The sequence below is a fragment of the Gossypium arboreum genome, chromosome 9 (genome assembly GCF_025698485.1).
Source record: "Gossypium arboreum isolate Shixiya-1 chromosome 9, ASM2569848v2, whole genome shotgun sequence".
NCBI classification, from domain to species: domain Eukaryota; kingdom Viridiplantae; phylum Streptophyta; class Magnoliopsida; order Malvales; family Malvaceae; genus Gossypium; species Gossypium arboreum.
This window is the reverse complement of record NC_069078.1, coordinates 71,499,843-71,516,071: the sequence shown is the minus strand read 5'-3', so window position 1 is coordinate 71,516,071 and position 16,229 is coordinate 71,499,843. Positions and strand designations below refer to the sequence as shown.

The following is a 16,229-nucleotide window of genomic DNA, read 5'->3' as shown; positions in this document are numbered from 1 at the left end:
ACCCTAATATTTCCTTTTCAAAAGCCTGTGAGTAGAGTAGATCATGATGGTTACATCCATTGAATTGGATTCAAAATATGGTGGGCCATTTTAATTTAGTCTTTCTGCTTTCATAAAAAGTTTCCCATTCCATCAAGAGGAAGTTTTTGTCCAAATAAAATATCATATTCAAAAAATGGGAGGAAAAAGAAGCTGTTGTCGAATTGATATGGAAGTGGGTCTCAATATTCTCTTCATGTGTCATAATAGTTTGAGAATATATGGTCTGTATGTTATTGTAAACACTATAAAATACATACATACACATCGGTGTTTAAAAACAGCATATCATATTAAGTATCCTTACTCATAAAAGCCTTTCACATGAAGAAAGGAGCCTTGGTTTGATAGCCAAGGATGACTTGCCTACGGATTTGATTTCAAGAGATCATTATTGGTGCTGTAAGTATGAATTAAGTGCTGTCATTTGAGCGCTTTTTTTTCCATATATCAAAGTTCAGCAACTGTGTCCGGCACATATTCAAACATCGATATCGTAGAAATATTATCTTCTTCACCACACCCATATACAACATATTCATATCTAACACTCACTACAAGTTCTAGTAACAGCTACTGACTACGGTAAAATTCTCTGATCTGGAGCTAACAAGCTCCTTTCTCTAATGTTATATGCAATTACTACCTCAGATTATGCAATTCAATACCTGATCTGCTATTATATGCTAGAGTTAGTTGCTGTTCATAGGAGGTAACTAAAAGTCAAGCGCTGCTGAAATTATGATAAATTTTTGTCACTAGTTTTCCTCTAAAACCTATTTACACAGACAAGCACACTTCGAAAACAAATTCCTTATATTTTGACAGGAATCTATGCCTGTACCAGCCACATCACCTGCCTGGTCAGCTAACTATGACAACAGACATCAACAGATTATGAAGTCACTTTTTTTTCCAGGACTCCAATAAATTAAAAATTATTTTTCTTTTAAAATCTAACAGTTTTTTCCTTTACAATATTTAATGTGTGATAATGACTGTCATAAAATGACTTTGTGATGTCAAAGAAAAGGTTAAGACGATGTGGTAAGCTGAAAAGATTTTTTTTTTTTAAAGGAAATAGGTAACATGGCACTAAAAGTTATGAATAAAATTCTGAAGTATGTAATAATCTGTGTGTTAGGTTAAGATCACTACATGAATTCAAATAAGCTAGAGTTGAGCAAGAACTATGTACCCTCTTTACTCTTCAGAAGAAGAAGATGCAACGCCCTTTCCTTTACTATCTGATGAGGTTGTGAGACCAATGTCTGAGCTTTCCTCAGTTTTTGACTTGTGCATCTGCAAGAGCTGAAGTTGACGTTGCAGTACCTATGGAGTAAAATAGGTGATGAAAAACCGAAGTGATAAAGTGGAACAGTTTGAGTTCACTTGTAATTTTAGTGTTAAATGTTAAAATATTTTGATCAGAAAAGATGAAGCTCTATATGGGGGAAAGAGACAAACAAATGGAAACTCTCAATCCTAGTGCAACTAGAAGGTGGCTTTCCCATGTAAAGCCATGGCACTCCAAGTCTCTCACCTTGATCCAAAATTTATGGACGTATACATAGTCTACTAATGTCCCGAGCTAAGCCAAAGTGAGTAGACCCTTTGGTAGGACGCAAGAAATAAGAGAATGTTCTCCAAAATTTTTAACACACAATTACATAGAGAAAGCAAAAATAGTACTAGTACACTACAAAAATGATACCTCAATCTGCTGTTCAATAGTCTTCTTCTGAGCCTCCAACTGGGAATCTGAAAGATTCTGATTACTCCCTGATCCTCCTCCTCCTGAGTTTCCATTGGCACCAGGTAACTGGAAAGGAACAAAAACACAGTTCGGGAATTGTGGAAAGGGCAAGTTTGGCAGTCCACCAGGAATGGCAAACTGTTGATGTCCAATGGATGGGCTTTCCCCACTATGTTCCACCTTCATGGTGTCAGCCAATGGCGCATAAGACCCTGGAAGTACAGCGTTTCCTGGAGACCTGCATATACCATGCACAAAATTGTAACATGTGAATGGTAGTACCAGTTAGGATTAGCAAATCAATGCTATTGCACTCAGAACTAGATCTGGTCATGTAAAAAAAATGCCTCATTATAAGAATTAGAAAGCAGCACATATGTGGGCATACAAGATCTAGGGAGGCCTCTAAACCAATGAACTACTTATTAGCTTTTGAAAACTAGCACTCAAATTCAATATGCTCTGTAAACTGCATGTGTTTGAAGTGTTCCCCCCTTCTCTTGGTAGTAGACATTTCAGTTCCCAGTTTATGTAATAAGCCTCAATTCAAATGATTACATTTACCTCAATTCAAATGATTACATTTATGGTTTCATAATTAAGTTTGAATGTAACTAGAGAAGAGTGTTGCCACTTCAATAGTGGTCACAGACACATAGAAAGCTTCTGTACAAACAAAAGCCAAGAAAATTATGTTTAAATGGCACATTCCTAATTCATTTCTCTGGTCCTCGTACTTACAGCTCTTTTAAATTGCAATAATAGCATGTGATTAAAAATCAAAAGGAAAAAAGGGATGAGATCATAAAGGTGGCAAAATGGGGAAGCTGCCAATGTCATTGATTGATGTGCAAAATTACAAGCATAAACTACCTACCAAACTAATGTGTTTGCAGAAGGATAGACGTAGGATTTCTCATATATTGATGCTGCAGCAGCAGCAGCCTGCAGCCTCGCCTGATGAGGGGTCAAATCATCAGTGGCCATCTCAACACCAGGACCTTGTGTAGCTGAACTCGTGCTGGACCCTGTTCCCACTTTAAGCAATTAGCCCCTTTTTCAGACTATGAAGTCAGATTGATTAGCTGTAAATTTGTAAGAGAAGCAATACTACAGCCGAACAAAGTAATACTTACTGTCAACATTCCAAATTCTTTGCAAGCAAACAAGCTTACGAGCTTTTATATGGGATAAATCATGTGTATGAGTTTAATAACTGGGGTGGGGAACGGGTTATCCACAAAAATTTGAGACCAAAAAACCTAGGAAAGAACATTCAGACAGGTTTGGGGATGAAAAGCCTTCAAGTAATACCCCACACTAAGGTGCATGCCTTGAAGTATAGGTAACACCTATGGCCATTTCACACATTATTTCAGGAGGATGATACCTTAGCTTGCTTAGGCACAGTACAACAAAGCATAAATAATGGCAACTAAAAAAACTGAATTTTGAACTAGTGATAATCGATTGAAAATTTTAAAGGCCCAAAAGTTAGCTTTACCTGATACCTAGAAAAAAGCAACTAACTTTCAGAAAGTCGGGCAATTTATTCATGCATGATCCATATTATCTCAAAACCAAATAACAGAACAAACAGTTGGCATACACCAATTTAGATTTGTGAAGAAAATAAAAATGCTCAAAGAAAAGAGTTCATTTTATCATAGATGATGTTACAATAAGATTACCTTGTCGAGGAGCATCTGACCAAGTTCCATGTTGCCCTCCAGATGAACTTGTTCCGTTTTCAGGTGGTACAACAAGTGCTCTGCAGGTTGGACAGGTATGCTGCCTCTCCAGCCATGATCGAAGGCAGTGGACGTGAAAAAGATGTCCACAAATTAACTTCTTTGCTAAGGTCATCTCTTCGCGACATATAATACATGTTGCATCACTTCTGTTCCTCCAATCATTAAGCAGTTAAGAAATAAAAATCAAGAATAAAAAAACACAATGCAATTGAAAGATTCTATAGACAGAAAAAAAAAAAAAAGTTCGTAAACAAATACTATCTGACTCACGCAGAGAGTTCTTCAGGGGTTGCATCCGGGAATCTATCATTCATATTTGAGGTGATCTTTCTATACCGCAAGTAATCAGCAACACGAATTTTAAAATTCCTAAATGTCTCATAAAGCTCCCGTATTAAGTGCAGAGGTACACCATAATTCCTGCACATACCAATTAAAATCAAAAACCATGCCCTGAATTAATCTATAAGATATAACTAAGAGATTGGAGACTTTGGCAAAGACAACAGGATCCCTCTTTTCCTTAAAGACCTTGCAGTGCCCTACAAAGCTTTCCATTAAGCAATTGACAACTGCTAGGCATCTCAATACCTAAAGCTCAGTCTTGATTCTCACCACAACCACATTAGAAGTTTTAGGATCAGAAACAGATTTCTTTGTTATGACAGCCAAGTGGAATTAAAGCCAAACCAAGTTTTAGCACTACCCCATTCATATATCAAAAGGTTCATGATGGAAAATCAGAAAAAAGAACTGGATATATTTGTACCAATTGGAGATTACCCAATTGCTTAAATTTAGGGATTGCAAAGCCCAAACCATCCAATAGATTTCAAATTGATCCGCTCTAATTGGAGAGTTTTTTTTTCCTTTTATTAAGTGGAGGCTGGGTGGGGAGAGGCAGTTTTTTAAAGTGGGTAAGAAGCAGTTGTGGTATTTGCTTGCCCAGCCCAGCCTTGATATTTAAAATTACTATTTCACCCTTATGCATTTAACTTTTAAAAGGATAAAAATGTAATGATGCATCATACAATGATCACTGAAGTATTTGAGATAGTCATAGATTATTCTTCCATGTTTATATGTCACACACATATTGAATGTCTACAGTGGACCACTGGTGGATTTGACAATATCTGCCCCCACCCAGCCCCAATGACGTCCCTACAAGTTATATTCTACCTGACTCTCATCTCAAAGCAGCTATAGAACTTGGCCTCTAGTATGATGAATGTCTCATCTAAAGCAATTCTAGACACCATACAAAATTTAATGGGATAGAGATTGCTTTGTTTCTCCAACCAACAGGGCAAGTTTAGAACCAGTAAATACAATCTCAAAAAATGTATTTCACTATCAGAATTTGAGCCTAGTTTGATGTCAAATCAGCCGAATGCATTTTTATATGTAGAGAAAACCACATGCCTAATGCCACCGTTCAAGTTCAAAACCTAATTATAAGATATCCACATAACTGAAGGGGATCTAAAGCACGAAAAAAACTCCTAAAACGAAGTGTAGATTCTATCTAAAAAAAACTGACTAGAAAATTTTAGAGCACTGCTTAAAATTGCTTCAACATGCACTAAGCCTTCCCTTCAAGTGAGCCAAAAAGTTTTAGAGAACCTCATGCCTAGAACACTGTCCAACAGTCAAAAAATTATATTTGCACAAGAATAATATAATCATCTATGTGATCAAGGCAGAAAGTAAAAAATAAATGGCTTACTTACATGAAAATCACAAGAAAGAAGCACAAGTACATAGACAAGTGAAGCAAGTCTCGGATGAGCTCCAAGTAGAAGGTATATACAGCTTTTTTCTCCCATTGCCCTTCCATAAGCATGTCACTCACATAGAAAACATATTTTACAAAAGTTGACATTGTTGTTGTTGCCAGTATCATGTACCTACAACCCAAAAAAGAAAATATAAGTCCAAGCAAAAACAGATAAACTAGAAAATATGACATGCACATACAGCACTTGAAAGAAATAAAGGGGAGGGTCAAACTAGTCTACTTTATGTAAATTGCAGTACAACAAAGAATAGCTGGACTTTTAACAAGCCTTCCTTTATTTATTCAAGGAACTTTAATAATTTGAACGGTGGTTGGACTTTTACACTGTCAACTTCATTTATCGTTTAATTTCCAACATATATGACATATTTAAGGAGGCCCTTTCTTATCTCTTTATAGTCTAGCAAGTCCTTGCTACAAGATTTTTTAATCCTTAATTGTGCTCCTAAAAATCAAAGATCCCAAACCATAATTAAAATCACAAAAGAAAAACTATCACTTCAAGAACTGAGATCATCCTTGCCAATCCATTTTAATAATCTAAAATACTCAGGACAAGTTAAAATACATTATCGTAAAAACTATCACTTCAAGAACTGAGATCATCCTTGCCAATCCATTTTAATAATCTAAAATACTCAGGACAAGTTAAAATACATTATCGTTTTGAGTGATGAACCATAAAACATGACAAGCGCAAATGAATTTAGCAAACTTCAACTGATAATCACGAAAAGAAGAAAAGCTGTTAAATAACTTACTCAAATGCAAAGAAGATGGAAACTGAAGCTTGTCGTGTTTGGATCAGAAACTTGATAGAACTGTATAAAAACAGAGAATCAAGCAGAAGAAGAAAACCCAGAAATGAAACTATCCGAACATGCGCTAACTTCGGAACGGAAGGGGTTGTTTCAATGTACTCAACCCTCTTCTGCGCCAACCAATGCAAAGCCTTGATTAACAATAGAGCAGTAACCATTGCAAGAAATGGAACAGAGAATTCCTGCCGAAAGATAGTGATTGCAAAGAGGATCTCCATGACCTCTCTCCATGATTGCTCATTCAACCGCTCAACCTCAGCTTCTCGAAGAGACCCAAGGAATAACCGTTTAGTTAATTGCCATAAGATACACATAACTACAAGGCCCATGTTGAGAAGCAACACTAAGCTGATCTTAGAGGTTGATAAATAAACCATAGCAGGATAAAACTGGCCTCTGCTGTTGAATGCATGATATATAACTGCTAGTGTCGTGACTAAACTGAGACCAGCATATGTTCGCAGCCTCATCATTTTGCTCTACCTGATTACCACACCACAATATCTTCTTAATCGAGTATCCTTACTCCTTTAGAGCATTGAATTGGTAATAAAACAACTTAAGGCATAAGAACCAAGAACAAATTTACCAAAAAAATTACATACTCTACCAAAAATATGGAACTTTACTAGTTCAAATATAGTATCATGCTCAAAGAATAATCCGTTTTTCAATAAAAACAAAACGAAGGGGAAAAAGTCAACTATTTCCCATGAAAATTCCTTCCTTCCGCGACCGAAGAACCGAATCCAGGAACTTCCGAAATCAATAATTTCTATCTAATAAGAGGCAAAGATAAAGGAAAGCATCTAATTTGTAATAAAACAAAAATATAAGGCATAAGCAGTGAGATCAAGTGAGGCTATAAGAAGAAAATAAAATTAAGTAAAATTATCATAAAATTTATATACTCTGTATCCAAAAGAATAGAACTTTATTCATTCAAAAATAGTGTCATGCTTTAAAAAAAATCCCTATTTTGAATCAAAACAAAAGAAAAAGAAATTCAAATGATTTTCCCTGAAATTCCTTTTTCCTCCCCAACCAAACAATCAAACCAGGAACTTCCAAAATCGATAATTACTATCTAATAAGAGGTGATATAAAAACAAAGGGAGTAAAAATCAGTACCGAGTTGAGATAAACTTCGCCAGGGATTTCGAAGGAACCGACAATGATAAAAGAAGAGAAACCTTGTGGGTCTTCTTTTCTCGACGAGGAGAGATTAAACTATAAATTAATAATAAATTTAATCAGGACTTCAAGAAAAATTGAGACTGTTTGTTTGTATGTTTATTTCATTTATTTATATCACTTGCAATTTGTTTCTTTTTTTTCCCATCTTTTCCCTATTAGATTACATTTGCTTTGACGCAATGGTTGTCAGCTTTACCAATCACTCTACTCCACGTAGACTGTGGCCCCTCTTTTTTCCATATTCAATTTTACCAATTATAATTACCCGGTGTTTGTAATATTAATATCTTAGACTTCTTTTAGAGTTTAATCGACATACGGATGTTTTACCTTTTTTGGGGATAATGATTTATTTTTAGGTCTCTAATTTTATAATAATAATAATAAAACTTTATTTTAATTTTTATTTATTTTTTATCTTTTTATTCTTAAATTTGTGCTTTGGAAAATCACCTAAAATATAAATGAAAGAATTAATATCTTTTAATTTTATTGATATTATATACACATGAATGACATGTATGTATTTAATTATTTTTTAATATTTTAAAATTATAATATATATTTTAAAAAATAAAATTATTAAAATTATTAAAAGAATTACTTTTAAATTTAAAATTTTAGTAAATGCGTCATTAATAAAGTTAAGAAATGTTAATTTTTCATAAATTTTGAGGTGATTTTAAAAAATATGAATTCAATAGTAAAAAGAGACGAAAATTTGAATGAAGGTGAATGATTTTTTTGTAAAATTGGAGGTCAAAATATTATTATGCCATTTTTATGCATAAATAAGTATTTATTAATAAAAATATGTTTTTTAATTTTATTGTGATTATTTAAGTAGTAGAAAATTGTAAATATTAGAGGAGTAAGTAGTAGTTTAATTATGAAATCTAAATATTTTAATTATTTTAAAAAGTGATTGGAATGAGTTATGAGTAATTCTAAGTATTCTATTAAAATTGGATATGATAACAACATTTAATAATATTAATGTTAAAAAATATACGAAATACATGAGAAAATATAAAGGAAATAAGCAAAATAGAAAAGGGTTTCATAACTAAAGGACAATACTAATCAAACTCGTATTTAATTTCATCAATTTTATTCTTTATATTATAATTCTGTTTCATTTGCATGTCTTATTTAGTGTTTGCATCAATAAGCTTATTGCTATATTTGTTCATGTAAGTATTGTTTCTTTCTTAAGTGTTATGTTAGTACAAATCTATGGTGAGGAAAATCCCAAATACACGAATAGAACTCAAACAGAAGAAGAAATAGGACAGGCTCCAAGGCGTGTATCAAGCCACTATCTTTAAGGTTATATTCGCCCCAACTATCTTCGGTGTGCAAACGAGTTCCAAACAAATTAACCTCGAGGATACAATGAAGCCAATGACTATTTGCGTTTTACACTGACGAGAATAGCCCACTACACATTGAGCAATGTATGACAAGAAACTCAATTTCTATAAAGGATTTTTGCAGTAATACTTTATAGAATAATCTAATAATATTAGAAAACGAATGAAGGAAAGAAAGAATCTTAGAATTTGATGGTATGATTTCCAAATGAAATCTTATTCCTATTTATAGGAATTTTCATGTCTCTTCATAGAGACATCTTTCATCAATAGGTGTCTTTCGAATAATAATGTTTTTAAATTATTCATTTAATTATAACTATTCAAATAAAATTATTTAAATAGTTATAATTCTTTTCAAAAATCAAACAATATAATCTTTTGATTAATTACACCTATTCATTTATAGTTATTGGAACATTATAAATATTTGAAAATGTTCCAACAATCTCCCCCCATTTTCAAAATATTTTAGATTTTGATATTCTTGGAAATCAATTTGCATAAATGAAAGGTATCTTACGATTGAACCTTCACTTAGTGAAAACATGTTACAGTTAATCGAAATTGCATGGTAGACTAAGCTTTGAACCAACTATTTCATTTGATTAACCGAATACATCTCATACAATGATTTCAACATCGGTCAATGCATAGTATTTAGGGACACTATTATGGCCATGTGTGTGTGTCCTCTTTTCATGAGTGCTGTCAGAACCAAGCCCTTGAGCTCCTAGAAGCGTCCATACTTCCACTCACATAGGTAGATCCCATCAAGAGTGTTCCCGTAATTATAACACTCTAACATTTTTATGTTATGGGTCCATTAAGAGTACATTACTTATCCTTCCCTTATCATTACGGGTACTAGCACTTTAATCTTAGGATGGATTTATTTACAGTGCTAACAATCACATACTAATGATGTACTTTGTCTCATTGAACTCAAGACTTGACTTTATACCAAGCATTGAGTCGAGTTTCCATCATGGGTGACTCTAATTAATGAGCTTGAGTCCCATCCCTTTTGAGGTCATTTTTACTGTATCTCTGGCAAGACTTTTTGTCAAAGGATCAGCCAAATTTTCACTTAACCATTCTGCTTCTTTAGGTGCAGCGGCTAATGCAATAAATTCTGCTGCCATGGTGGAATCAGTAATACATGTTTGTTTCTCAGAACCCCAAGAAATGGCTTCTCCACCAAGAATGAAAATTCATCCACTAGTAGATGCATGATCTTCCAAACTTGTAATCCAACTAGCATCCGAATACCCTTCTAAAACTGGAGGATATCCATTATAACATAATCCATAGTTAATAGTTTTCTTTAAGTACCTAAGTACTCTATTCAAAGCTTGCCAATGCAAGCTACTTGGATTACTTGTGTACCTACTCAATTTTCCAACAGCATATGCAATATCTGGTCTTATACAAGTCATTATGTACATAAGACAACCAATTAGACTTGCATATTTCAATTGATCAATTTTCCTACCAGCATTAGATACTAATTTTATTTGAGGATTCATGGGTGTAGACGCAGGTATACAGTTGAAAAGATCAAACTTTTTAAGCATTTTTTCAATGTAATGTGATTGTGATAAAGCTATAGTGCTTTCATCTCGGGTTATTTTAATCCCAAGAATAACATCTACTACACCCATATCCTTCATAGCAAAGTTGTTTGATAAGAATTTCTTTGTATTTTCTATTTGTTCCAAATCCGTGCCAAAAATGAGCATGTCATCTACATATAAGCAAATTATGACACCTTTTCCATTTTCAAATTTGCTATATATTGTAACACCCCCTAACCCCAAACCGTTACCGGAACGAGGTTATGAGGCATTACTGGACATATCAGACAACTTATGAATAATTTGCAATTAATATAACTTTCATAGTATAATATAATAATTAAGTCCCTATCTTGAACTCTCGAAGTTCAAACACGTATTAAAAGTAGAATGGGACTTGTTCGAGTATTCTAATTTTTTTTTTTATAAAAATTTCGGTAGCATTTCTGCTTATTTTTACCTAAACCTCCTGCAAATTCAAACCAAAACAACCAACACCAATATTTCACATTCATATAACTATTATTTATAGCATTAACAAAATTTTAACTTAATAACTATCATAGCATCATTCAAAATTGATTAAAAACTTCATTCATTTAACAACTTAATGTTCATGTATCAAAATATCATGTACTTTCCTTACTATTTCATTTAACCATCTAAATTTTATAATTCATCCTTCACTACCCAAAGTAATATACATATTCAAGTGACTAAACAACACCTATGTACATGCCACTTTTACCCAAAAGAAAAATATACATCACCAAATTTGTGTTGGAGTCGGGATTGTTATGGATGCTGAGCTGAGACACTTGACTTCTACTAACCTGCACACGGAAACAACCGTCTGACATTTGAGTATGGATATACTCATGGTATTACTATAAATCAAGTTATATCAACAATAGTAAAAACATAATTATTAAAATACCTAACAATTAATGTCATATGTACTAATTCATAAATCAATGTATTTTCTCAAACTTAAATTTATATCACTTATGAATATACATTTCATACTTTTCTCTTATTATCACAATTCCAATTTCAATTGTAATTCTTCTCATTTCAATGCCTCAAATTCACATTTCAATTTTTCACCCTATTAACGTAACTTCGGACTTTGGCGGATACACGGATCCAACCAAACACACCAATATGGCACCTAGTGCCTCATCGGATAGTTCGAAGTAATAGTTGACACCCAGTGTCTCATCGGCCTAGCCGAAGTAAAGTTGGTACCCAGTACCTCATCGAATCTATCCGAAGAAATATAGTGACACCCAGTGTCTCATCGACTCGAGGTCGAAGAATCCCTGAATACTTCCCAATCCTATGGCATGCCAACTATATCCGACTCAGCCCGACTAGTTAATAGGGTATTCAATTCACTTTCTCAATCCTATATCACTTTCAATTCACAATTCAAATCACCAATCATTTTTCAATCAATACACTTTTCAAATAATTACATATTCCATAATTCACTTATTCAATTCAATTTGATTCAATTTGCATCACTTTCATTTTCACTCAATATTCATATCAATTTCACATACTTACCTCAAGTCTTACTTACCATACATAACAATAAAAATTCAGCAATCAATAATAATTAAAATTGAATTATAGTAATACACACGTAATTCTCCGTTTTAGTCCTCGATGACTTTCTCCTTTCCTTTCGATGCTGATGCTTCAGGTTCTTTGTTGGCTACGAAAATAATAATTTATAATCATCAATACAACATGATTCAATTTAATTCATGAGCCTAAACATGCAAATTTAACCATTTTTAATGTATATATATAATTTCACCATTAAGCTGTCTACTTGAGTCATTGTTACTAAATTATTTATATCTTCAGCTACGAAACTCCAAATTAATATCCGTAAATTTTCCTTAAAACTAGGCTCATATATCTTCTAACCATAAAATTTTCAGAATTTTTGGTCAAGCCATTTAGTACAGTTTATTCGTTAAATACTCCCCTGTTATTTCATTTGACAGTTCTGACCTCTCTCTACTAATAATAAATTATCTCATTGTACAGAACTCGAATAAGGTTCTTGTTTATTTATTTTGAAACTAGATTCATTAAGGAGTTCACATATATAAATTACACTCCATAATAATTTTTGTACAATTTTTAATGATTTTCCAAAGTTAAAACAGGGCATCTCGAAATCACCCCGAACCAGTATTACAAAATTTCAAATATCTCTTGATTCATCAATTAATTGCTTACACTATTTCTACTATAAGATACTAGACTCAATAAGCTTTAATTCCATATTTTGTTCATCCTCTAGTTCAATTTATAAAATTTTTAGTGAATTTTCAAAGTCAGACCATTGCTACTTCCCAAAACTGTTTTGATGTAAAATGTTAATAACCAAATTTATAACACCAATTCACACCTTATTCCTATTCAAATTTCATTTAAACTCAAATTTAACTATTAAATTTTCAACATATTTTCTTAATTCCGAATTTTCCTCAATTTAATCCCTAAAACACAAAACTTATAGCTTACTTTGCAATTCAATCCTTATATCTATTCTAACTTGAATTTCATTCAATTAAACCCTATTTCATCATTTTATTCAACATGAACTTTGTTTAAAAACCTAAGAACTTCCAAACTAACAACTTAATTTCATCAAAAACTTGTTTTAAGACTTCTAAAATATCAAAATTATGAGAAAAGGACTTGATTGAGCTTACCAATTAACTTCAAGCTTCATAAACCTTATTTCCCCTTTTCTTTCTTCTTTCCTTTCTTTCTCCCCTGTTCTTCTCTGTTTCGTTTACTTTCATTCTGTTTCTTTTAACTTATTTGTTTCTTTTATATATAATAATAATATAATATAATATAATATAATATAATATACTTAATTATTAAATAAATATATATATATTTTTTTTTAATCAATAAAATCTTTGATTTTTTTCCACGTTAAACCGCCTCAGCTATAGGAAATGGTTTAATTTCCTCTTAAGTCCTTCTAATTTTTCTTTAATCTATAATTAAACTTTTACCCTTATTCAATTTAATCCTTTTTACTAATTACTCTAAATTAAGCTAAATTTACTTAATTAAAACCTAATTAAACACACTACTAGACTCATAAATATTTTTAATAATTATTTTCGAACTTATTTCACTAAGACGGAGGCCCGATAACACACTTTTCTGGTGCCCACGGATTTTGGGTCGTTACATTTTATACACTTATCGGATTTATTTATTTTATAGCCATTAGCTAAAACAACATTGTCAAACTTTTGGTGCCACTGTTTTGGTGCTTGTATAAGTCCATATAAAGATTTAACAAGTTTACAAACCTTATGCTCTTGTCCTGAAACAACAAATCCTTCCGGTTGTTCCGTGTACACTTCCTCTTCCAATTCACCATTTAAAAATACAGTTTTAACATCCATTTGGTGAACAACCAAATATATACAGGTAAGTGATATTAAGAGTCTAATTGTAGCAATTCTTGCTACTGGAGCATAGGTATCAAAGTAATCAATACCTTGTTTTTGTGTAAAACCTTTGGCTACCAACCTTGCTTTAAACTTATCAATGGTTCCATCGACCTTCATTTTCTTTTTGAATATCCATTTACAACATATTGGTTTGGAACCCAGTGGAAGATCAACTAAGATCCAAGTTTGATTTCCCATTATTGAATCTATCTCATCATTTATTGCTTCTTTCCAAAAAGCAGAGTCTTAAGATTTCATTGCCTCTTCAAATGTAATAGGCTCAGATTCCGTATTATAACAATAAGGTATCTTATTGCATATACTTTCACCTTTTCCTTCTACAAGAAACATAATGAAATCTAGTCTAAAATCTTTGACCTTTTTAATCCTTTTACTTCTTCTTAATTCTTGACAAGATTCATCATTATTATCAATTTGTTCCAATGGAATCTCATTCTCATTTGAAGAATGAATCAATTGTTGTGGATGTAATTGTCTTGATATAGAATTAAATCTATTTTCATTAAAAATAACATCTCTTGATTCAATAACAGTATTAATTAAAATTGAATCATTTGGTTCAATTACCATGAACCTATATGCCTTGCTATTATGTGCATATCCTATAAATATGCATTCAATTCCTCTTTCACCTAACTTTTTACGTTTAGGTGTTGGAACTTTGACAATAGCTCTACAACCCCAAACCTTCAAATAATTAAGGTTTGGTTTCCTTTTCTTCCATTGTTCATAAGGGGTTATTTTAGTTTCTTTATTAGGAACTCTATTCAATATATGACAAGCTGTTAGAACAGCTTCTCCCCAAAAACCTTGTCCAAGACCTGAATATGATAACATTGAATTTACCATTTCAGTCAAAACTCTATTTTTCCTTTCAGCTACACCATTTTGTTATGGTGTGCAAGGGGCTAAAACTTGATGGATAATCCCATTGGATTCAAAATAACTTGGATTATAGTATTCTCCACCTCTATCCAATCTTAAACACTTGATAAATGATTCACACTGAAGTTCAACTTCAGATTTATAAAATTTAAATTTATCAAGTGCTTCATCTTTTGAATGCAATAAATATACATAACAATATCTAGAACAATCATCAATAAAAGTAAAAAAATATTTCTTTCCACCTAATGTAGGAGTATTATGCATGTCACATAAATCACTATGTATCAAATCAAGCAATTTTGTATTTCTTTTAACCTTAGGGAAAGGGTTTCTTGTAATTTTAGTCAACATACATGTTTTGCATTTTCCAATATTATTATTAAAAACAAGAATTAAATCTAACTTATACATGTCATTCAATTTCCTATAATTCAAATGACCTAATCTATAATGCCATAAACAAAAAGACTCAACCATATAAGCAGAAATAATATTTTTATTCTTATTAATAATATTTAGTTTGAACATACTCTCATACATATACCCTTTCCCGACAAAAATTCCTCCCTTAGACAAAATAAACTTATCTGCCTCAAAAACAAGTTTGAAACCAAACTTATTTATCAGACTTCCAGACATTAAATTCTTTCTAACTTCTGGTACATAATATACATCATTTAAGGTTAAAACTTTTCCAGAAGTGAATTGTAGCAGACCCTTTGCCTTTGATTGCTGTGGTGGAAGAATTTCCCATGTATAAGACATTGTCATTTTCACATTGTGTGAACTTTGTGAACATGCTTTTGTCTTTGCACACATGTTTGGTTGCTCCGGTATCAATCCACCATGTATTATCATCTTGAGCCATATTAATTTTAGATATCATTGCAACGAACTTTTCGTTATTATCAGCCTTAGAAGATGATTTCTTCTTAAAAATAGACATTCATTCTTGAAATGTCCCGGCTTACCACAATGATAGCATGAGCCCTTTTGTTTCTTTTTGAACTTAGGTGCTCTATCAATCTGTTTGAACTTTCTCTTCAATGGTTTAGTAGTCTGTACTTCCTCCGTAACATGCACTTTGGCATTTTCAGAATTTAGATTCTGATCTTGCTTTCGATATTCTTCTTCAATACAAAGATGATTTGCCAAAGCCTCAAGAGATATTTCCTCTTTCTTATGTTTTAGAATTCTTTTAAAGTCTTTCCAAGATGGATGAAGTTTGTCTATTATGGAAGATACAACAATCATTTCATCCATTTTCATATCATATTGCTTGAATTGATTCAGCATCTTTTCAATATCGCGGAATTGTTCCATAACAGAACGACCATCAACCATTTGATAATTATTGAAATGATTGACAAGAAATTTCTTACTTGTAACATCCTCGGTCATGTATCTTGTCTCCAATTTGTCTTATAATTCTTTAGCGGTGACCTCATTTTGGTAGGTATCGAACAAACCATCAGATAAACCATTCAATATGTGGCCCATGC

The 16,229-nt window shown here is 32.3% G+C and overlaps 1 protein-coding gene across 1 annotated transcript; it reads right to left on the bottom strand.

The window, feature by feature from the left end:
• Window positions 1–1,087: 1,087 nt before the first annotated feature.
• On the bottom strand, window positions 1,088–7,525 carry LOC108457241 (ERAD-associated E3 ubiquitin-protein ligase HRD1B-like). Its single transcript, XM_017756196.2, has 8 exons — window positions 7,303–7,525; window positions 6,112–6,654; window positions 5,283–5,459; window positions 3,820–3,969; window positions 3,487–3,695; window positions 2,673–2,823; window positions 1,754–2,033; window positions 1,088–1,371 (listed from the first exon to the last, which is right to left on the bottom strand). Exons 2-8 carry the CDS (start codon window positions 6,642–6,644, stop codon window positions 1,243–1,245), a joined length of 1,629 nt encoding a protein of 542 aa, XP_017611685.1. The 5' UTR covers window positions 6,645–6,654; window positions 7,303–7,525; the 3' UTR covers window positions 1,088–1,242.
• Between the last annotated feature and the right edge of the window lie 8,704 nt (window positions 7,526–16,229).

Excerpts from the sequence above, each read along its gene's own strand:
- LOC108457241 (XM_017756196.2), bottom strand. The coding sequence starts at position 6,644 with ATGATGAGGCTGCGAACATATGCTGGTCTCAGTTTAGTCACGACACTA. Across the intron at positions 2,034-2,672 it reads TCTGCAAACACATTAGTTTG|GTCTCCAGGAAACGCTGTAC; the intron begins GTAGGTAGTTTA and ends TGGTATATGCAG. Across the intron at positions 1,372-1,753 it reads CTATTGAACAGCAGATTGAG|GTACTGCAACGTCAACTTCA; the intron begins GTATCATTTTTG and ends TTTACTCCATAG.